The sequence below is a fragment of the Neopsephotus bourkii genome, unplaced genomic scaffold (genome assembly GCF_033783945.1).
Source record: "Neopsephotus bourkii isolate Nb327-2 ecotype Australia unplaced genomic scaffold, CSIRO-AGI_Nbou_v1 NB_614, whole genome shotgun sequence".
In the NCBI taxonomy this organism is placed as follows: Eukaryota; Metazoa; Chordata; class Aves; order Psittaciformes; family Psittacidae; genus Neopsephotus; species Neopsephotus bourkii.
Window position 1 is genome coordinate 32072 of NW_026901114.1, and position 21965 is coordinate 54036.

The window sequence follows — 21965 nt, forward strand, 5'->3', positions numbered from 1 at the left end:
GTGTAATTCATGTGGATCTGGTTGTAAAAGGAGTGTGTAGGAGCAGGGGATTGGAAAGCACCCGTTTGCCATGAGGTTTGCCATCCATCTGCTGCTAACAATCCTTCTGCTTGTCCAGCATGGAGGCTGATGGAAGCGGTGGCACTTGTCCCGGGGTAGTTGTCCAAGGCCAGGTTCAGTGCCAAGCTCAGTGACCCTTTTCCTCCCTTCAGCTGCACTTTGCTGTTGCCAGCTCTAATTGCACAGGCTATTAGTGTTGAAAAACCTGTTCAGCTCCTCAGTGAGCTTCGCTTTTAACCCAGGCTCCATGGGGAGAGCCAAGCTCTGAGCAGGCAGAGCAAGCTGCAGGCTGGGCAGTGCTGCTGCACCTGGGGCAGCCCTGGGCTCCGGCTGGAGGAGCTCTTTGGTACCTGCAGGGGTGCTGCACGTTCCTGCTGCGACAGCACTGGGATGGGGATGGGGATGGGGATGGGGACAGGACTGTAACTGCTGTTGGGGTGAAGGTCTGCGGTGTGAGCTGGGAATCCCTCTGCTCCACAATGGAAAAGGACGATCTGATCACCCGTCTTTGTGCCATAGCACTATTAATAATGTGGCTTTTGGGCCTCTTTGATATCTCCCCAACGCCACGGTGGAGCCATTGGATTCTTCTGTGTGCCCACCTCCTGCCCTGAGTGCTTCCCTGTGCTTCAGGAGCTGCGGAGATGTTTCATGTGCCTGAAGGCAGGGACCATCTCCTGCTGACCCTTGCTTGTGTGACCTGACCCAGGTGGCTCTCTGCAGGCTTTAATTGTTCCCTTATCTTCAATTGAATCATCCCATCACCCCTGTGTGACCCTGCTGAGGCCCAGAGGAGCCGGGGCTGCCCCATCCCTGGCAGTGCTCAAGGCCAGGTTGGACACAGGGGTTTGGAGCAAGCTGCTCCAGTGGAAGGGGTCCCTGCCTGTGGCAGGGGTTGGAGCTGGAGGAGCTTTGGAGTCCCTTCCAACCCAAACCATTCCATGATCCTATGACTGTGGGATAAGGAAGTGGTTCAGATAACTGCATGTTTGTGTACGTGGATCATCTCTGCTCGTTTGCTTTCTCTGTATGCAATGCTATCGGGATGTTTGGTTGGTTGGATTATGGACCTATTTTTAAGTAACCCATTTTTTCCACTTTGGAGAGCGCATTCACTCGCTCGTGTGCCAGGGCCAGGGGTGCTGCCTGCCTTGGGAGCCAGCAGCAGGAGCCGTGCCCATGCCCTCTCTGCCTGGCAGGTACCTGGGCTGTGAACCTTCGCTATGGGAGATGTCTGCGGGTCCAGAGGAGGGCACGGAGCTGCTGCGAGGGCTGGAGCAGCTCTGCTCTGGAGCCAGGCTGAGAGAGCTGGGCTGGGGCAGCCTGGAGAAGAGAAGGCTCCTGAAGGGGAGACCTGAGAGCAGCTCCAGTGCCTAAAGGGGCTGCAGGAAAGCTGGAGAGGGGCTTGGGACAAGGGCCTGTAGGGCCAGGCCAAGGGGAATGGCTTTAAGCTCCCTTCAGTCCAAGCCACTCCGTGATTCCATGACTCCAGAATGCAGAGCGGGAGCAGTCCAGTAGGAAATGGTGATGCCTGTTTGCAAACACACGCTCGTGCCACATGTTGTGTAAGGAAAGGAGCTATTTTGGGTACCCGAGGAGTTCTGACTGCGTTTTCCTCGCAAGGGCCGGGTCTTAAGCTCAGTTTAGTTTATTCCTTCACGTGTGAGCTCTGGTCCTGGGAAGCTGCAGCTCTCAGTGGGTAGGATCCCAACGAGCATCAGAGCTGTAAGAACGCTCCGGGTCTGAAGTGCAGGTGAGCAGCCCCTGCCCTGTGCAGTGCAGCCTGGATCTGCAGGGAGGGGAGAAGCAACTGAGGATTAAAGGTGCTGAGCAATGCCTGCGCTGGGGCTGTGCGGGTGCCAGCGCATGATGAACCTCTGAGTAAGCCACAGGGCAAGCACTCGTGTTTGCCTTGGTGGAGTCAGCAGACAAAGGGGAAAGCTCCTTTTTGGAGGGAGAAGCCGTTCCTGAAACTCTGCTTTCCAAGTCCCTGCTATTATGGGCTCCTCAGGAGTGTTTCCTTCCAGCCTTGTGCTCTAAGGCACATATCGAAGCGTGCTGTGTTGTGTTGTGTTGTGTTGTGTTGTGCTGGCCTAGAGGAGCTGTGCTTGTTCTGCAGGAGCTCGGGGGTTCCAGTGCAGTGAGGGTAACCCCAGCCAGCCCCTGGGCCCTGCCTGTGGTGACTCTCAGCACCCTCACAGGGAAGAGCTTCTGCCTAAGAGCTCAGCTCAGTCTCCCCTCGGGCAGATTCAAGCCATTCCCCTTGGCCTGGCCCTACAGGCCCTTGTCCCAAGCCCCTCTCCAGGTTCCCTGCAGCCCCTTCAGGCACTGGAGCTGCTATAGGGGTATCCCTGAAGTGTTTCTGTGACAGTGGTTGCTTGCAGATCATCCCTGAGCACTGCAGAGTGGGGACGGCGATCGGGGTTCCCATTGTTTCAGGGTGCTCCTGGTCTCTGCACAAGGAGGAATAGAGATGTTTTACCTTTCTTTCAGAGCTGGGGGAAGGATCACCTGGCAACGGCCCTGCTTTCTGCTGTGTGATTTGTGCACCCTTGCCCATCGCTCTGTGCCCTCCACGCAGGAGGATTTGGCTCTGTTCCTCCCCAGGAAATGCCAGCACCTCAAACTGGGACCATGGCACAGATGTACTGCAGCCTGGTGAAACTCCAGCGGGGTTTGGAGGTGTGGGATCACACTGGGCTCTGCTCAGAGAGGGATTCTGCCCTTCTAGGCTCCAGGTTCCCCCCAGAGGTGACCCATAGTGGGGTGCCACCATGCTGGGGCCATGAAGAGGTTACTCGGGACATGCTGAGGGTGACAGCTTGGCGTGGCCCTCCTGCAGCCAGAGCTGCTTTGGACACACTCGTCCTCAACATCAGAAGGACATGGAGCTGTTGGAACAAGTCCAGAGGAGGCCACGAGGATGCTCAGGGGCTGGAGCAGCTCCTGTATGGAGCCAGGCTGAGAACATTGGGGCTGTTGAGACTGGAGAAGAGAAGCTGCGTGGAGACCTCAGAGCAGCTTCCAGTGTGTGAAGGGGGCCTATAGGGATGCTGGGGAGGGACTCTTCATTAGGGACTTCATTAGGGGTAATGGGTTCAAACTTAAAGAGGGGAAGTTTAGATTGGATCTAAGGAGGAAATTCTTTCCTGTGAGGGTGCTGAGGCACTGGAATGGGTGCCCAGGGAGGTTGTGAATGCTCCATCCCTGGCAGTGTTCAAGGCCAGGTTGGACAGAGCCTTGGGTGCCATGGTTTAGTGTGAGGTGTCCCTGCCCATGGCAGGGGGTTGGAACTGGATGATCTTAAGGTCCTTTCCAACCCGAACTATCCTATGATCCTAATCAAGCCCTGTCTGGAGCCCCTCTGGGTGAAGGAGGTGAGAAAGGGGGGAGGGAGGAAATGAACTTAGGAGGTGCTGATGTGTTTGTGGGAGCAGTGAGAGCAGCTCCCCGCGGGCAGGGGCACCTCTCAGTGGGGCAGCGACGGGTCCTGTCCTCACCCCACCTCCAGTGCTGCTTGGGGAGGTTTCCTCTGGACCACACTGGTTCCTGAGGACCTGGGCTCCGTGCTCTGTGGGCAATCCGGTTCTCCTGGTTGTTTTCTTGCTTGTTTTAACTTGTTGGGCCGCTAAAAGGAGGAGGTGGAAAGGGACTTGTGGGGACACTGAGGGCACCCCCTGCGCTGCAGGAGGGGTTCTATGAGGCTTGGCTCGCGGCAGTGGGTGCAGGCAGTGGGACATGGGAACTCCTGGCTCTAATCCCACCTCTGGGGTTTCTCCTCTTGGGAAGGGAGAGAAAACACCTTGTGCTCTGTGCCTTGCTGAGGGTGCTCTCAGCCCTCGGAGGTTGTCATTTGGAAGCTGTGTGTTGAGCTGCATGGCTGCTCCTGTGCCGTCGTGGTGGGGTGGGGATCTTCATGGAATCATAGACTCATGGAATGCTTTGGGGTGAAGGGAGCTTAAAGCTCCTCCATTCCCAACCCCTGCCACGGGCAGGGACCCCTTCCACTGGAGCAGCTTGCTCCAAGCCCCTGTGTCCAACCTGGCCTTGAGCACTGCCAGGGATGGGGCAGCCACAGCTTCTCTGGGCACCCTGTGCCAGCGCCTCAGCACCCTCACAGGGAAGAGCTTCTGCCTAAGAGCTCAGCTCAGTCTCCCCTCGGGCAGGTTCAAGCCATTCCCCTTGGCCTGGCCCTACAGGCCCTTGTCCCAAGCCCCTCTCCAGGTTCCCTGCAGCCCCTTTAGGCACTGGAGCTGCTCTCAGGTCTCCCCTTCAGGAGCCTTCTCTTCTCCAGGCTGCCCCAGCCCAGCTCTCTCAGCCTGGCTCCAGAGCAGAGCTGCTCCAGCCCTCGCAGCATCCCCATGGCCTCCTCTGGACCCGCTCCAGCAGCTCCACATATCCAAAGTGTAAATGAACAGTTCCTGCTGTTATAAACCCATTTTACAGCCACCTTGTCTCCATCCTGTCTCCTCTTGGTGGCTGCACGTGGAGGAGGTGCGGGCTTGACCTGAGGTCTCCTTTTTCCATATTGGCCAAATTGTTCTGCTTTTCCCAAGCTCCTAATGAGGGAAAGTTGCCCAGTTTGATGCAGAGGAGGCAGAATCAGAGCCCCTTTCCCCTTAGTGCTGGTGCTGAAGGGCTGCTCTCTGCCTGAGCACACCCCAGAGCATCCATTCCTATTTGAGGTGCGAAATGAGCCTGAGAGCATGGGGGCTGCACTGGGGAACCAGCTCTGTGGCTGTGCTGGGGTCTGGCCCGGAGCTTTCCTGGTAGCCAGAGTTGTGCCTTGGGTGAACACCGGTCCTTACCCTGAAGGTGGCTGATGGTGGTCGTGAATCCCAGTGAGCCCAGCCCGCATGGAGCTGAGCTCCAGGGGTTGGTTCACTCTGACAGAGCCATGTGTTGATCTCAGAGGTGGGTGCTGCTGCTCCGACGCGTGCCAGCAGAGCTGCAGGCATTGCCCCTTGGGGGGCATGGCTTGCCCATAGTGCGAGGGGGGTCAATGGACGGTGCTCTGTAGGTCAGGGTGCAGAGGGGAGCCTTTCCAGAGCTCTTACAGATACAAGCACATAGAAAAGCAGAAGGGAATCGGGCTCCATCAGGCAGCTGAAGGGAAGAGCATCCTGAGGTGCTGAGCGCAGCACATCCATCACCTCATCCAGGGCCGTTTCGGGCTGCAGAGGGGCTGCAGACAGGCCGGGATGCCCCTTGTCCCTCAGTGTGCCCGTGTACTGCAGCACAGGAGCTGTGTGTGTGGAGCAGGGGCCTGGGGGTGGGCACTGTGGTTCTCTTCTGTTTCTGTGGGTGCTGGATGGAGCAGTCCCCCATGACCCAGCTCCAGTGAGCGCTTGAGCCCAGAGCCCCCCCATGTGCTGGGGGCACCCCCAGAGCGTGAGCAGCAGCTCAGGGAGGGGATCCTGCCCCTCTGCTGTGCTATGGGGAGACCTGAGAGCAGCCCCAGTGCCTAAAGGGGCTGCAGGGAACCTGGAGAGGGGCTTGGGACAAGGGCCTGTAGGGCCAGGCCAAGGGGAATGGCTTGGAAGAGGCTTGGAGCAAGCTGAGGCAGGGGCTGGAGCTGGAGGAGCTTTAGGGGCCCTTCAGTACAGACCCTGCTGTGACTCCAGTGGTGACTCTGTGGTAGCTGGTGAGAAGCCCAAAGAGCTGGGGTTTGGGACTGGAGGAGCTTTAAGGTCCCTTCAGTCCAAAGCAGGCTGGGATTCCTTCCCAAGGGCTGCCTGGAGCACGGACACGGATGGGATTAAGTCTTTAATGGGCTGTTTTACTGGGACAGCTTGGCTGCAGCTCCCTGGGACACTGAGCACCGTGCACTGGGTTCCCCCTGCTCCTCCATCCCTATATCCATGCAACCTCACTCTTCTTTAATGGGCTGTTTTACTGGGACAGCTTGGCTGCAGCTCCCTGGGACACTGAGCACCGTGCACTGGGTTCCCCCTGCTCCTCCATCCCTATATCCATGCAACCTCACTCTTCTTTAATGGGCTGTTTTACTGGGACAGCTTGGCTGCAGCTCCCTGGGACACTGAGCACCGTGCGCTGGGTTCCCCCTGCTCCTCCATCCCTGTATCCATGCAACCTCACTCTTCACGTGGGAGAGCCGGGCAGCCCTCGCTGCTGCCTGTGTGTAAGTACCACGTTGATGTCTCTATCAGGAGGACACCAGATGCGTGTTTCTGTTTGGATTTAACTATTTTTAAGCTGTCTTGAGCAATGATGGTTTAATTTAGTCCCTCCATGCTCTGGTGGCAGTATTTTTATCTGTCCTGTGGGTAGCAGCGGCTCCTTGCTGCAGTCGGAGGTTTGTGTCACGCTCCCTCCCACGTGTGTTTTGATTTAGTTTAAAAAGATAGTATTCCAAGGCTAGATTTTCTCATTTAGAGGCATGTACCTTAAATAGCCTCCTGCGTGCTGGGGGCTGAGGGAGCTATAATTACCTTACACAGAAATGAAGTGTTTCTCTTTCGGGATGCGGTTAATGGACACTTCAGTTGATTACTCACGTCAGTTCTAAGCTATTACAGGCTGCTGTTTGCTTCAGCTTGGAGTGGATGCTCTGATGTCTTTTCCACACACCAAGCCCCACAGCAGAGAGCTTCAGAGGAGCCAGGGAACTGCAGACTGAATCCCGGACTGGGTTGGGATGAAGGGACCTTAAAGCTCCTTCAGCTCCAACCCCTGCCACGGGCAGGGACCCCTTCCACTGGAGCAGCTTGCTCCAACCCCTGTGTCCAACCTGGCCTTGAGCACTGCAGGGGTGGGGCACCTCAGTGACCAGGATCTTGTTGCTTTAAGAGCACCCTTCTAAGAGATGCTGTTGCTGTGGAGCGTGCCCAGCCCCAGGTCCATGCTGTCATTGCCAGGAGGGCACTGCTGAGGAAGGAGCAGGGTGATGCTGATCCTCTCCCCAGCCTCGATGACCACATCCATCTCTTCCATTTGTACCTTGTGATTCAGCAGGCTGTGCGCTGTGAGCTGCACTGCAGCACCCACACAGGCAGGGAGGGATGGGGCAGGGAGGGAAAGCACTTTCTGTGGTCCCAACCCAAATAGAAGCTCTGCTGGGAATGATGCCATAACCAGCGCTGGTGAGTGTTGAGTGATGCAGGGCTCGCCTCCATTGTGAACCCTTCTGTGTGGAGGCTTTATGGGATGCTGAGGAACTGCTTGGGTGTGTGTAATTGTTTGCCCTCCTTGTGCAGCTCTGCCCACCCGAGCATCCATGGTGCTGTGAAGTGCATCCAGTGCTCGCTCTGGGACTAGAGCTCCGGCATTCCCCAAACCAGGCTCTCCCGTTCCCTTCCCAAGCCATCTGTGACTTACCCTGCTCACTGGAACTCCATGGGGCCAGTTTCTTACCGAGTCAATAGTTATGGAGAAATCCTGTTTGTTCAGTTGAAATAATCTGAATGGGTCAAACTGAGCTCCAGCCTCTGGTGGCTTTGAACGGTGCATTCCATCCTTGGAACATGGAAGTGATGGAGATGGATGGATCAGTCGAGTCAGTTGTGGCACTGGGAGCTCAGGAGCTGGTCATTAGATAACCCATTGCACAGGCTGGAGCACAGGGTGCCCAGAGAAGCTGTGGCTGCCCCATCCCTGGCAGTGCTCAAGGCCAGGTTGGACACAGGGGCTTGGAGCAAGCTGCTCCAGTGGAAGGGGTCCCTGCCTGTGGCAGGGGTTGGAAGCTTTAAGGTTGTTTCCAACCCAAACCAGTCTGGTTCCATGATCTGACATGTACCCTATGGCATGTGTGTGGGAAAAGGTTCACCATGCCCTGGTGCAGTGCATGTACACACGTGTGTGTGGGAATGCTGTGGCATGGAGGGAACATGTTGGTGATGCTCAGATCTCCTGGGGAGGGGAAAGGGGGATTCCTTTGTTCTGATGCTCTGAGTTACCTGTGAGCTGTAGGACCTGGGGACCCCTCGGGCAGGTTCAAGCCATTCCCCTTGCCCTGGCCCTACAGGCCCTTGTCCCAAGCCCCTCTCCAGGTTCCCTGCAGCCCCTTTAGGCACTGGAGCTGCTCTCAGGTCTCCCCTTCAGGAGCCTTCTCTTCCCCAGGCTGCCCCAGCCCCGCTCTCAGCCTGGCTCCATGGCAGAGGTGATTCATCAGCCTCTGCTTTCTGCCTTTTAGCAATTCCACGTACAAACAGCAGCCACCAGTTCCTGAGGAGCTGTGCATCCCCGTGCACCGCAGCCGCGCTCGGAGCGCGCCGTGGGCTGGGGCTGACTCACATCTGCTGCAGGCTTTCGGGTTGACGTCGGTTCCTTCCCACCCCTCACTCAGCTTGAGTCTTCCAAGGGACCTGTGAGGCTGGGTTTGGCTGTGCTCTGCTCTCTTCATAGCGCAGCAGTGCTGATCCCAGCTCCTGGAGAGCAAAGGCTGGTGCCTGAGCTCACACACTGCATGGAGGAGGCCTTGGCAGTGCTGGGGAGCAGTTGCACTGGATCTTAAAGGTCTTTTCCAGCCTGGTTGATTCTGGGATCCTGTGATTTGATGCACCTAGGGCAGTGCTGTGTGTGGTGCGAGCAGAGCATCCAGTGCATGGTCCCAGGTCCCGGTACAGCTTCATCCGCACTGCTGGAGTCAAGGATGGGGTTGGATCTGGCGTTGGAAAGGGCTAAATCTCTCTAGAAGGGGGCAGCTCAGGGGTGGGAAAGGCTTGGTGTTGCCTTGGGTTGTGTGGCCAATGCTGTTGTGTCTCAGTTTCAGATACCACGGCCCTGGCAGGGTTGAATGAATTGGTGAAACCTCCGTGTCTCCAGTGAAGCTGCTTTTGAAGCACATCAGCTGTTGATGGATGCCCCATCCCTGGCAGTGCTCAAGGCCAGCTTGGACACAGGGGCTTGGAGCAAGCTGCTCCAGTGGAAGGGGTCCCTGCCTGTAGCAGGGGTTGGGAATGGAGGAGCTTTAAGGTCCCCTCCAACCCCAACCAGGCTGGGGTTCTATGAAGGGACAGTGGCATGGAGTGAAGACATTCCTAAAGTGAGATCTGGCTGACTTGCACTGCTTGGTACAGGTTTAATGGCTCAGGTTTGTTCAGCACGAGGGAAGGAGTGCAAGGTGGAACCAGTTACATGCCTGAGTTTATTATCATGGAGAAACCCAATCTCGAGTTCTTTCAGCTCCTTGGATCCTTTTCCTGCCTGTGGGGTATTTTGGCTGCTGGTGCTCATCTTGCGAAGGAGCTGATGTGTTTCCTGGCTGACCCTGGGCAAACCCTCCTGGCTCACAGGGTGGTACTGGAACAGCTTCTATCTTATTTAGACAGCCCAGCAGAAGCGTTCCCCAGTGCGGGGCCTGAGGGGAGCAAACAGGAACCTCGCAGGAAGGAAGTGGGTGACGTTGGCACTGAGGGCAGAGCACCCAAGCGAGGATGCTGAGAGCTGCTCTGGGGAGGTTGGAGAGCTGGGAGGGGGATGGACATAGGATTGTACCAGGGGCTGGTGGTGGAGAGGGGCATTGAAGCAAGGGTGAAGCTCTTCCCTGTGAGGGTGCTGAGGCGCTGGCACAGGGTGCCCAGAGAAGCTGTGGCTGCCCCATCCCTGGCAGTGCTCAAGGCCAGGTTGGACACAGGGGCTTGGAGCAAGCTGCTCCAGTGGAAGGGGTCCCTGCCCGTGGAAGGGGTTGGAGCTGGATGGGCTTTAAGCTCCCTTCATCCCAACCCATTCCATGATTAAGAAGGGCTTTGCTGCTGGTTGTGGGAAGAATGAGGATGCTTGGAAGCGATGGGATGGAGTGTTATTGGTGGCCAGGCAGTACGCTGGTGCATGGAGGAGATGGAGGCACTGATTGCAGCCGGTGCTGCGGGTCTCCTGCAGTGCATAAACCGAGCACATGCTGAGGAGAGAGGCCCTGCTGTGGAAGTGTTGGAGGTTTTGGTGGCTCTACAGCATCACTGCCTCTTCATTCCTGCCCGTGGCCATCATCACCTGATGGTGGGGACGTGAAGCGAGGGGTGTCTGTGCCAGGAGCCCCATGGAGCACTGGGGGCTTTCTCCTGGCTCTGTCACGGTGATCCTGCAGCACCAGTGCATTGCCAGCAGTGATAGCTGCCCCCAGCACAGCGGGGCAGGCAGGTCTGCCCCAAGGTCTGCACAGCCTCCCCTGAACCCTATTAGGTGCCTTGGGAAGGTTTCGTGTAGCACCTTGCAGCAGAGGCGCCCAGGGGCGGTGTCCCTGTCCTCAGGGGTGTCTCAGAGATGACAGGCTCTGACCCTGCCTGTATTTACATGTTTGCTAGACTGTTGAATCTGAGGTGGGTGCAGGGGGGTGTCTGCATCCTGGAAGTGTTTCCTCAAAGGGCAATGTCTGTCTCTGAACTCCTGCCGCAGCTGATGTGATGGGTGAAGGTTTCTGGTTGGGTTACTGGGGAGGAACCGTGCATCTCTGCCTCAGAAGCTGTTTGCAGGGCCCTGAGTGGAGAACTGGTGACTTGAGGGGATTGCCCTTTACCTGCCTGCTGCAGACGCAGCTCCATGATCATATCCAGCATGGAACAGGACCTGCCTGCTGCAGACCCAGCTCCATGATCATATCCAGCATGGAACAGGACCTGCCTGCTGCAGACCCAGCTCCATGATCATATCCAGCATGGAACAGGACCTGCCTGCTGCTTGTTTGTGGGGTGTGTGGGTTGTTTGTGGGGTGTGTGGGTTGTTTGTGGACAGGACCTGCCTGCTGCAGACCCAACTCATGATCATTCCACATGGAACAGGACCTGTGCTGCAGACCCAACTCCATGATCATATCCACATGGAACAGGACCTGCCTGCTGCAGACCCAGCTCCATGATCATATCCAGCATGGAACAGGACCTGCCTGCTGCAGACCCAGCTCCATGATCATATCCAGCATGGAACAGGACCTGCCTGCTGCAGACCCAGCTCCATGATCATATCCAGCATGGAACAGGCTGCACTGGGGCTGCCCCATCCCTGGCAGTGCTCAAGGCCAGGTTGGACACAGGGGCTTGGAGCAAGCTGCTCCAGTGGAAGGGGTCCCTGCCCGTGGCAGGGGTTGGAACTGAATCAGCTTTAAGGCCCCTTCATCCCAACCATTCCATGATGCTATGATTCCAATGTCACCCCAGCTTTGCCCGTGTGCCTGTTGATGGTCTCAGGTGGTGGCACCTTCAGCAGCTGCTTGCAGGAGATTGCATAGGTGATTGCAGAGCTTTTGTGTGTGGATGTAGCCCGGAGGGGTGAAGGTGGGTCCGTGTGAATGGGGAACAATGGCAGGGGAAGGGATGTACAGATGGCATGTGCTGATAGTGCCCAGGTTAGTGCTCCTTATCGGGACACCCCAGGGGAGGGCAAATGTCCTTTTGTTCTGAAGGGAAGGATGGACCGCAGCTATGAAGAGATGATGGAGGGGGATGAAGGACAGGCCTGGAGGCACCAAGCAGCAGGATGAGGAAACAAAAGACTCCTGATGAGTCAGAAGGTGGGGTGGGAGGGTGGAGGAGAGCTGATGGTGTCAGCTCCTGAGGGGCCCTGGGGTGGGAGGGTGGAGGAGAGCTGATGGTGTCAGCTCCTGAGGGGCCCTGGGCTCCCCCTGTGCTCTGACACTTGAGGAGCAAGCTGGGACAAGTGATGAGGACCAGAGAAGCTGCTGTAGCAACCATCAGTGCTGTGCTAGGGCTCTCTGGAGGAGGAGCAGCATCCTTCACACCAGTGGCACACTCGCTTCAAGGCTTGCACTTGGTGCAGGTGCCAGGGCTGTGTTGGAAGGGCCTCATGTGGGGTTGGGGTGTTCCTGTGTGTGAGGTGGAGGGCAGGACTTGCTGGCCATGAAGCCATCGTTATCAACCCAAGAGGGGACCTGGCACTTGAATAGGGCTTTTTTGTGTCCCTTCAGTGGTTACTGTGGCACAGGCTCCTGGGTTAATAACCCTTAGGCAAGATGCTGGCCCTGCTCTTTGTTTCATTTGGGGGATGTCACAACTGCATCCTGTGTTCCCCTTGAGATAACAGGGTGCCCATGCTGCCTGGAGCACCCTCAGGGCCGTTCTGTTATCAGGGCAGGGGCTCAGGCTTGCCCTGGCCTTGATGCAGACATTCCTCCCTGTTTACTCACTCCATAGCTGTGAGTATGCTTGCTTATCAACACGGGCAACCATGGCTTTATTGCTCCTTCTGCTGCCTTGTATCACAGATCCCCACCGGTTGGCCTTGTGGTTGCATGAAACCTGCTGAGATCACCTCAGCCCATGTGTCCCGTGGCCTGAACGCTGATGGGCGCTTGGATGGATGTGGTTTGGGGCTACGTGGCTACAAGGGTGTTAACATCCAGAAACCACTCATGTCTTAGCATAACATGACGTTTCCTGCTCAGAATGTGACCCTTGCCAGAGCGTTGCTGTAATAATAAGCACAGGCCGAGAACAAGATGATCAGCGGGTGTTTTGGGAGGTATCTTTTAGCCTGATTTCACTGTGCCTTGTGAAACCCAGCCCAAAGGCAGGGTAAATACCAGGAGCATCCTGTGCTCCTGCTCTGTGCCATTGAGATCAGCAGGAGAACTCACTGCAGAGAGGCCCAGCCCGATGAGCCCAGCTGAGCTGATCTGGGCAGGGCAGGAGAGGGAAACCAAAGGTGTGCTGGGCAGGCAGTGGTGTTTCAGGTAATTCTGCCAGGTTCCCCTCCTTGCCAATTGGAGCTATTGCACAGGCAGAAGATGCCTTCACCCTGTTGGTGCCATGGACAGCACCGGGCAGTGCCGTCAGCCACCCTTCCACCACCGGCTGCATCCAGAGCTGTGATGGAGGAGCAGAGGCTTCCTGGCACGCCTGAGCAGGGAAACCCTGCAGCCCTGTCCATCACAGTGTTGTTCCTGCCTTCTCCTTCAGTCCCTCCCTGTTGCTATTCCAGCTCTTTTCCCCAGGTTCCATGAGTCCAGGTGTCCTTATCTCCACCAGCATCCCATGGAGAGCTGGGCTGGCTGGGAGTGTGGATGGGTGCCATGGGTTAGTGGTGGCTTGGCAGTGCTGGGGCAGTGGTTGCACTGGGTGATCTTAAAGGCCTTTTCCAACCTGGTTCATTTTGTGATTCTCAGTGACCCAGGAGGAGCGTTCTCAGCTCCCGCATGGGTTTGGGTCAGTGGTTTCTAGGGCTGCTGGGCTCTCCTGGCCATACAGACAGGCATGGATTGGTGTGGAGCTCTGTGCATCATGGAGCCAGTCAGGTTCCCTGGCCCCGCTCCAGCCCCTCAATGTCTCTCCTGCAGTGAGGGGCCCAGAGCTGAGCACAGGATCCGAGGTGCGGCCTCACCAGTGCCCAGTGCAGGGGCACAATCCCTGCCCTGGCCCTGCTGCTGCACTGGTGCTGGTACAGGCCAGGATGCTGGGGGCTGCCTGGGCACAAGCTGCTCACGTTCAGCCCCATCAGCCAGCACCCCCAGGTCCCTTTCAGCCCCAATTCCCCAAGCCAGGAGGGGTGCAGGGGGCTGTTGTAGCCCAAGTGCAGGGCAGTGTTTCCATGGTAAATGTCTCCCAGGTGCCTTATCAGCGGCGCCTGTCATTGGCAAGCAGCTGACACCAGGGACGGTTCTTGATCCTTGCCCTGATGTGAATCACAAGGGGGTTTCTTGCTGTGTGTTACCCAAGGAGCTCCGCTTTGAGGGATGTTTTCAGTTCCTGGCACCTTGGCTGTTGTCTCTGCATCCCTGCTGTGCCGTTGCACCGGGTCACAGCTCACCATGCGGCAGTGCCATAGGAAGGATGTGATCACGGCGGTGCTGACATGGACCCGGGCATGTGGCAGGATTTGAAGTGTGAGGAATGAAATGGAGAAAAACGTGGAAGGAAGCCAGAAAGTTCCATTTGTAACAGGAGGGGGAGACTTCTTCCATTGACGTTGTATAAACATGGAGCTCTCGCTCTCCCAGTGTCCTCAGGGATGCTGTGCCTACGCTAACAGCGTCCAAGGGAGAAGTGCAGGTCATGACATGGGAGGTGAATTCGAGGTGCAGCCCCCCCTTACCTCCTCCAGGACATCAATGGACATGGTGTGGGCAGGAGCAGCCTGGCAGGGACCTGTCCTCGGAGCACCAAGGCTGAAGGGGTTGAGCTGGGGCCATGCCCAGCCCTTTGTGCCAGGGGCTGTGCTCTGTGTGCTGCTCAGCCAGGGCTGCTGAGCCCAAGCATTGGGGCGGGCTGGGTTGGGTACCCAGGTGCCTGACAGGGTTCTGTTCCTCAGCAGAGTTCTGCCGCATTGACAAGCCCCTGTGCCACGATGAGGACGAGCAGCTCAGCTTCGAGGCCGTCCGCAACATCCACAAGCAGATGGATGACGATGCCAACGGCAACGTGGACGTCGAGGAGAGCGATGAGGTACGTGCTCAGTGCTGCGTGGCCTGCCCCAGCGCTGCTCCTGGGGGGCTGCTCTCAGGGGTGATGCCTGCACTTGAGGAGTGAGGGTTCAGGCTCCTGGCTCTGCTCTGTTCCCGGGCAGAGGCAGCAGTGTGCCAGGTTTCTGATCCGAGCAGTGTATTTCACAACTGTGATCTTCAGTGCGTGGCTTTGCCTCAGTTTGGGGGTTTCTCAACACTTAATCTGTTCCTGCACGCAAGGTATAGAATCATGGAGTGGTTTAGGTTGGAAGGGACCTTAAAGCTCCTCCATTCCCAACCCCTGCACGGGCAGGGACCCCTTCCATAGAGCAGCTTGCTCCAAGCCCCTGTGTCCAACCTGGCCTTGAGCACTGCCAGGGATGGGGCAGCCACAGCTTCTCTGGGCACCCTGTGCCAGCGCCTCAGCACCCTCACAGGGAAGAGCTTCTGCCTAAGAGCTCAGCTCAGTCTCTCCTCGGGCAGGTTCAAGCCATTCCCCTTGGCCTGTCCCTACAGGCCCTTGTCCCAAGCCCCTCTCCAGGTTCCCTGCAGCCCCTTTAGGCACTGGAGCTGCTCTCAGGTCTCCCCTTCAGGAGCCTTCTCTTCTCCAGGCTGCCCCAGCCCAGCTCTCTCAGCCTGGCTCCAGAGCAGAGCTGCTCCAGCCCTCGCAGCAGCTCCATGGCCTCCTCTGGCCTCACTCCAGCAGCTCCACGTCCCTCCTGTGTTTATTCTTGGCCCCAGTGGGGAGTGAGCCAGGAGCTGCTGAGCCGGGGCTGGTGCTGAGCTGCTTCCCTCCCCAGAGGAGGGTGGTGGTTGACAGCCACCGGTGCCACCCTTTGGAGCTCTGCTCATGTGCCCTTGGCACCCCAGGCCTTGGCCTGATGGGGACAGTGCTGCACAGCCTGCATGGCTTGTGGGAGACTCTGGCAGCATCTCCGTGGGGTCAGGAAGGTACAAGAGCCTGTCCTGCTGCTCCTGGACCAAAAGGCTCCTGTTTTCCCTCATGACTGAAGGCCCAGGGCGGGCACCGCGCTGTCCATGAGAACCACACAGCATCCTGTCCATGCGGAGCCCTTCCCCAGGGCATGGTGTTCCTGCTTCCCAGATAAGGCAACCACCCTCCAGGAGGTAGAATCTCCCACCCAGGCCGATGCAGCAGTTGAGTTATGGGGCAAATGAAGCTGTCACAAGGGCGCTTTGGGTTCTGGGATGGTGCCAGTCTCCAGGGCTGCTCCAGAGCCAGCAGCCTGGAGCTCAGCACCCTGCTGAGCTGCTCCCAGGGCTGCCTGCTCCCAGGGTGCATTCCATTCCCTCTGCCTAAATCCCTCTTCATGGAGCAGTTAAACCAAATGAAAGGCTTTCAGTTGCAGTCCCTTAAGTCTGGTGTTTCCTATGGAGCAGCTCCGGGCTCCATGGCTTGGGAGCTGCAGCTCCACTGCTGCCACTGGCTCCTGGGACAGCCCCAGGGACATCTGCTCCCTCCAGGTATCCTGCTCACCCGTTACCAGAGTGAGGATGGTCAGGTGTTAGGGGCAGGCCCTAAGGAGCAGGTTTATGTCTCTCTCAGCAGCTCTTGCCTCTCTCAGTGCACCCATTGAGGGCTGTTGCACAAGCACTAACAGGATTAACTCCTCGGAGCTGTTGTACCCTCAGGCCCTTTTATGTGCAGATATTGCCACTGTGGGAGTCATAAAATCTGTTCCTCTGAAAGGCTTCAGGAGGCCCTGGTGCCATTACAGTCAGTGCTCAGACCCCTCAGAGATGGATCAGACCATGGCCAGGCCCTGTGCATCGCTTGTCTTGGACCCAGCAGCTCTCCTCCAGTATTGCTGTGTGCGTTATCATGGAATCCCAGCCTGGTTTGTGTTCAAGGGACCTTAAAGCTCCTCCAGCTCCAACCCCTTCCACTGGAGCAGCTTGCTCCAAACCCCTGTGTCCAACCTGGCCTTGAGCACTGCCAGGGATGGGGCAGCCACAGCTTCTCTGGGCACCCTGTGCCAGCGCCTCAGCACCCTCACAGGGAAGAGCTTCTGCCTAAGAGCTCAGCTCAGTCTCCTCTTGGGCAGGTTATGCTTAATCTTCCTGCACCCTTTCAATGGGCAGAGCTCCCACCTTGGGAGTGGGTGCAGAGGATGGGATTTCACCCTTGATTTCCATAAACCTTTTGGAGAACCATGCAGACAGTGACCTGGGAAGGAGTGTGCTGTGGCACAGTGCTGGTGCCACCACAGCAGCAGGGGTGGGAGCAGTGGCTGTGTCCCTTCAGTGTAGGGTGATGTGCTTGGGATTGACTTGATTTGTTAATATGTGGATCTGCACCAGAACACAGCAAACAAACGTCTTAACATAGCTCCAGAACACAGTGTGTAAGTGACTGATCTTGCCCAGATGTTGAGCTGGGTTGGATGAGTTGCCTCTTGCCCAGATGTTGAGCTGGGTTGGATGAGGTCCCTCTTGCCCAGGTGTTGAGCTGGGTTGGATGAGTTGCCTCTTGCCCAGATGTTGAGCTGGGTTGGATGAGGTCCCTCTTGCCCAGATGTTGAGCTGGGTTGGATGAGGTCCCTCTTGCCCAGATGTTGAGCTGGGTTGGATGAGGTCCCTCTTGCCCAGATGTTGAGCTGGGTTGGATGAGGCCCCTGCTAAACCGCACTGCTCTGCTCTTTCCTTTCTCTTCATCTTCCATCAATTACTCCAATAAAAGGAGGAAAAAGCAGTTCCCTCTCTGGAGGATGAGGCCGAGGTCATTTTGGAGCTTGTGTTTTGGAGCTCTTCCTCAGAAGCAGATGGAGGCTTCAGCAGAGCCTGTGGCTCTCACAGATGTTGGTCCTGGATGCACAGGCCAGAGCTCCCATCCATGGCCTGTGGGCTCTGCCCTGGAGCACAGGGGGGCTCAGTGCCAGAGTGACCTCTTTACTCCCATCCTAGGGTTTCCTTGCTCCATTGGGAGCTCTGTATTCACCTTTATGAGTTTGGCCTTTTGGGAGCAGGATTTGGCTGTGTTTTGAAGTCCTGACAGGGCAGAAAGAGGCAGACAGAAACAAAGGGTGGTTTCAAAGTGCTCTAACTGTGGGTGGCTTTCACCCAAGAGCCTCATGCTGCCCTTAACCCATCCCTGCCTTTTCCTCTCTGGAAATGGGTGTTCAGTGGAGTTCCAGATGACAGCAGTGACCTCAATTAAAGCAAAGCCCAGTCCCTGGTGGGGACCTCTCCTAATTACTGCTCTATTTCTGCTCCACGCTCACTCCAAAGGCAGCTCCAGCACTGTAGGGGCAACTCTGGTGGAGGCACATCCCGAGGAGTCCTCGGGTGTTGTTGGCCTGGTTTGCTAAGGAAACACAGTTTATGCTGCTGCTCCATCAGGCCCTGGCTCCTCTCAACCTGGGGTCAGGTACGTTCGAGAGAGAGCACTTGGAGACAGGAGTTTGCATTGGAGCAGAGTCCTGGAGTGATCGGAGCTGAAGGGACCTTAAAGCTCCTCCATTCCCAACCCCTGCCACGGGCAGGGACCCCTTCCACTGGAGCAGCTTGCTCCAAGCCCCTGTGTCCAACCTGGCCTTGAGCACTGCCAGGGATGGGGCAGCCACAGCTTCTCTGGGCACCCTGTGCCAGCGCCTCAGCACCCTCACAGGGAAGAGCTTCTGCCTAAGAGCTCAGCTCAGTCTCCCCTCGGGCAGGTTCAAGCCATTCCCCTTGGCCTGTCCCTACAGGCCCTTGTCCCAAGCCCCTCTCCATGTTCCCTGCAGCCCCTTTAGGCACTGGAGCTGCTCTGAGGTCTCCCCTTCAGGAGCCTTCTCTTCTCCAGGCTGCCCCAGCCCAGCCCTCGCAGCAGCTCCGTGCCCCCCTCTGGATGTGCTCCAACACATCCTAAGGGAGATCAGTTTCTAAGGGGTCCTTGCTGTGCAGCCCCATCCACGAGCAGCTCCTGGAAGGAGGCCATGGCCCAGCCTGCATCCTCCTCCCCGCCTGCTGACAGCGATGCTCCCGCACAGCAGCACCGTCCCCTCCGCCGAGTCCTTGGGGTTTGGTGTGGAGATCCTGGGCTGGAGGGGAGCTGCAGGAGATCACTTTTCCCTCCTGTGCTCTGAGCTAAATATACAGAGCAGCAGCTGATCCCCGGCTGCGGCGGGGCCTGGAGCTGGATGACATTGCCACGTCCCCTCCCGGTCACGAGCCGACCGGCACCGGCTGCCCTGCAGGAGCTGCCTGCCTTCTCCCTTACCCAGGGCAGGAATGGAACCCAGGGAAGGGCTTGAACCTGCCCGAGGGGAGCCTGAGCTGAGCTCTTAGGCAGAAGCTCTTCCCTGTGAGGGTGCTGAGGCGCTGGCACAGGGTGCCCAGAGAAGCTGTGGCTGCCCCATCCCTGGCAGTGCTCAAGGCCAGGTTGGACACAGGGGCTTGGAGCAAGCTGCTCCAGTGGAAGGGGTCCCTGCCTGTGGCAGGGTTGGAGCTGGATGAGCTTTAAGGTCCCTTTATCCCAACCCATTCCATGAGTCTATGATTCCATGAAGATCCCCACCCCACCACGACGGCACAGGAGCAGCCATGCAGCTCAACACACAGCTTCCAAATGACAACCTCCGAGGGCTGAGAGCACCCTCAGCAAGGCACAGAGCACAAGGTGTTTTCTCTCCCTTCCCAAGAGGAGAAACCCCAGAGGTGGGATTAGAGCCAGGAGTTCCCATGTCCCACTGCCTGCACCCACTGCCGCGAGCCAAGCCTCATAGAACCCCTCCTGCAGCGCAGGTGCCCTCAGTGTCCCCACAAGTCCCTTTCCACCTCCTCCTTTTAGCGGCCCAACAAGTTAAAACAAGCAAGAAAACAACCAGGAGAACCGGATTGCCCACAGAGCACGGAGCCCAGGTCCTCAGGAACCAGTGTGGTCCAGAGGAAACCTCCCCAAGCAGCACAGCAGCACTGGAGGTGGGGTGAGGACAGGACCCGTCGCTGCCCCACTGAGAGGTGCCCCTGCCCGCGGGGAGCTGCTCTCACTGCTCCCACAAACACATCAGCACCTCCTAAGTTCATTTCCTCCCTCCCCCCTTTCTCACCTCCTTCACCCAGAGGGGCTCCAGACAGGGCTTGATTAGGATCATAGGATAGTTAGGCTTGGAAAGGACCTGAAGATCACCCAGTTCCAACCCCCTGCCATGGGCAGGGACACCTCACTCTAAACCATGGCACCCAAGGGTCTGTCCAGCCTGGCCTTGAACACTGCCAGGGATGGAGCATTCACAACCTCCCTGGGCACCCATTCCAGTGCCTCAGCACCCTCACAGGGAAGAATTTCCTCCTTAGATCCAATCTAAACTTCCCCTGTTTCAGTTTGAACCCATTACCCCTTGTCCTATCACTGCAGTCCCTAATGAAGAGTCCCTCCCCAGCATCCCTATAGGCCCCCTTCAGACACTGGAAGCTGCTCTGAGGTCTCCACGCAGCTTCTCTTCTCCAGGCTGAACAGCCCCAAGTACCCAAACACCCACATTCAGGTGGCTCTGGGGTAGCAGCATCCTCAGTGTCCGCAGAGCTGTGTGGGCGCTCTCGTGCACATCATGGTTTCCTCAGGAGGAGTTTGCTGAACCTGAAAAGCTCCTTTTTTAGAGCAAGGTGTCCCTGCCCATGACAGGGGTTGGAACTGGAGGATCTTGAGGTCCTTTCCAACCCGAACTGTTCTATGATTAACCTGGTGAAGAGAAGGGGAGTAAAGTCCGAAGCCTGGAAGTGGACACAAACCCATGCGATGCAGAACTAAGCCCATGGCAGGCGCTTGGAAGTGGATGATGTCAAGGTCCTTCCCATCCCAAACCCTTCCTTGGTTCTCTGTTAAGAGCAGGCTGTTAAGAATTGGCGTTATCCATCCTGGTGGGTTCACCTGTGGGAGCTGAGCCATTGGTTGGGAACTTCCTCAAACTTCTCAATGTTGGAAGGAGCTTTAATGTTCACTGATTGTTCCCTGGCTGCTGCAGGCTGCCCCATGCACGGAGCTCCTGCACTGATGGGTGTGTGCAGGCACCAGGAAGGTGTCAGGAAAAGGATCATGGAATGGTTTGTGTTGAAGGGACCTTAAAGCCCATCCAGCCCCAACCCCTGCCACGGGCAGGGACCCCTTCCACTGGAGCAGCTTGCTCCAAGCCCCTGTGTCCAACCTGGCCTTGAGCACTGCCAGGGATGGGGCAGCCACAGCTTCTCTGGGCACCCTGTGCCAGCGCCTCAGCACCCTCCCAGGGAAGAGCTTCTGCTGATGGTTATTCCATTGTGCAGCTGCTTATGGTTGGCTTATGCCTGCAGTTTGTCTGGATCTCGGCTGGGAAAGGGCAGAAACCATTAAGGGAGGTGGGAGAACATCCCATGATAGTTCCCAGGTCTCTTACTTGCTGAGCTGCTTTTGCTCTCTCCCTGTTGTGACACACACGGGACCTGGCACGTCTCTGTGCCCTTAACGGTTTTCCTTGTGTTTGGATCTGGTTCCTGCTCTGGCTCTCCCTTCCTGCACTCTGCACATGCACTGATGAATCAAGTTACTGCTTCCCAAGGGATGGCCCCGTACGGAGCCAGTGCTGGGGTTTGAACTCCAAGACCTGGTAGGGTTGGGCTTGGAGAAGAGGTCTGCTCCGGATGTGGCTGTGAGAGCAGCTCTGAGAGGGCACCGGGGGCTGATGGGGACGGGAGCCAGGGGTGGTGCCTGTGTCAGCTGGTTTCAAGCCAGGCGCTTTTCCTGCCTCCTGTTGTGGTTCCTGGGCACACACGGAAAGTGGGAAGTGCTTTCTGCCCCTGCGTGTCCAGGAACACAAAGTCCTGATGCTCACATAAGTGTAGGACTTGACAGATAAAGCCCAGGGCTCTCCACCGGAGCAGCGGATGGGATCATGGCACAGGATGCAGGGCACAGGAGCTGCTCAGCTTTGCAGTAGATGATGCTGATGCCACCAGCTTGTTTCCCAGGGGGATGGAGGGCCAAAAAGAGGGAGAAGTTGAAGGCTTCCGAGGGTCCTGGGGGTGTGTGCAAAGCCAAGAGGTGGCTGTTGGCATGGAGAGATGGAGGGACCCTGAGGGACAAACCTGGAGTCACTGGCGGTGCTGGGGACACCCTGGCAGGTCTGGGGGGCACGGGCAGCAGCGGTGCCTGCACTGCTCCTGTGCAGGCAGGGATCTCCATGGGGAGCTCTAGGGAGCAGCCCTGCCCAGAGGGCTCTGCAGAGCCTCCTTGAGTCCTGCCCCCATGGGCACCGTTCCCACTGCAGCTGGAGGCTGCTCCCTGGGCAGGGACAGGGCCTGCGGTGGCCGCATGCTCTGGCCTCGTGCCCTGCAGGGCTCTTATCCCGCTGGGCTCCCTGCTGGCAGTGCTGCTCCCAGGGAACCCTGGCCTGCTCCTGCTCTGACAGCTTCCTTGTGGCCACACAAAGCTGGACAGGGGCTTGGGACAAGTGCCTGTAGGGCCAGGCCAAGGGGAATGGCTTGAACCTGCCCGAGGGGAGACTGAGCTGAGCTCTTAGGCAGAAGCTCTTCCCTGTGAGGGTGCTGAGGCGCTGGCACAGGGTGCCCAGAGAAGCTGTGGCTG

At 57.5% G+C, this 21965-nt stretch overlaps 1 protein-coding gene across 1 annotated transcript in view; it reads left to right on the plus strand.

The window, feature by feature from the left end:
• Nucleotides 1–21965, plus strand: part of STIM1 (stromal interaction molecule 1) — a 65535-nt gene that overhangs the window by 6621 nt on the left and 36949 nt on the right. Inside the window, exon 2 of the mRNA XM_061351873.1 lies at nucleotides 14278–14411. Coding sequence (XP_061207857.1) covers nucleotides 14278–14411 — 134 coding nt within the window. The remainder of the gene's footprint in view (nucleotides 1–14277; nucleotides 14412–21965) is intronic.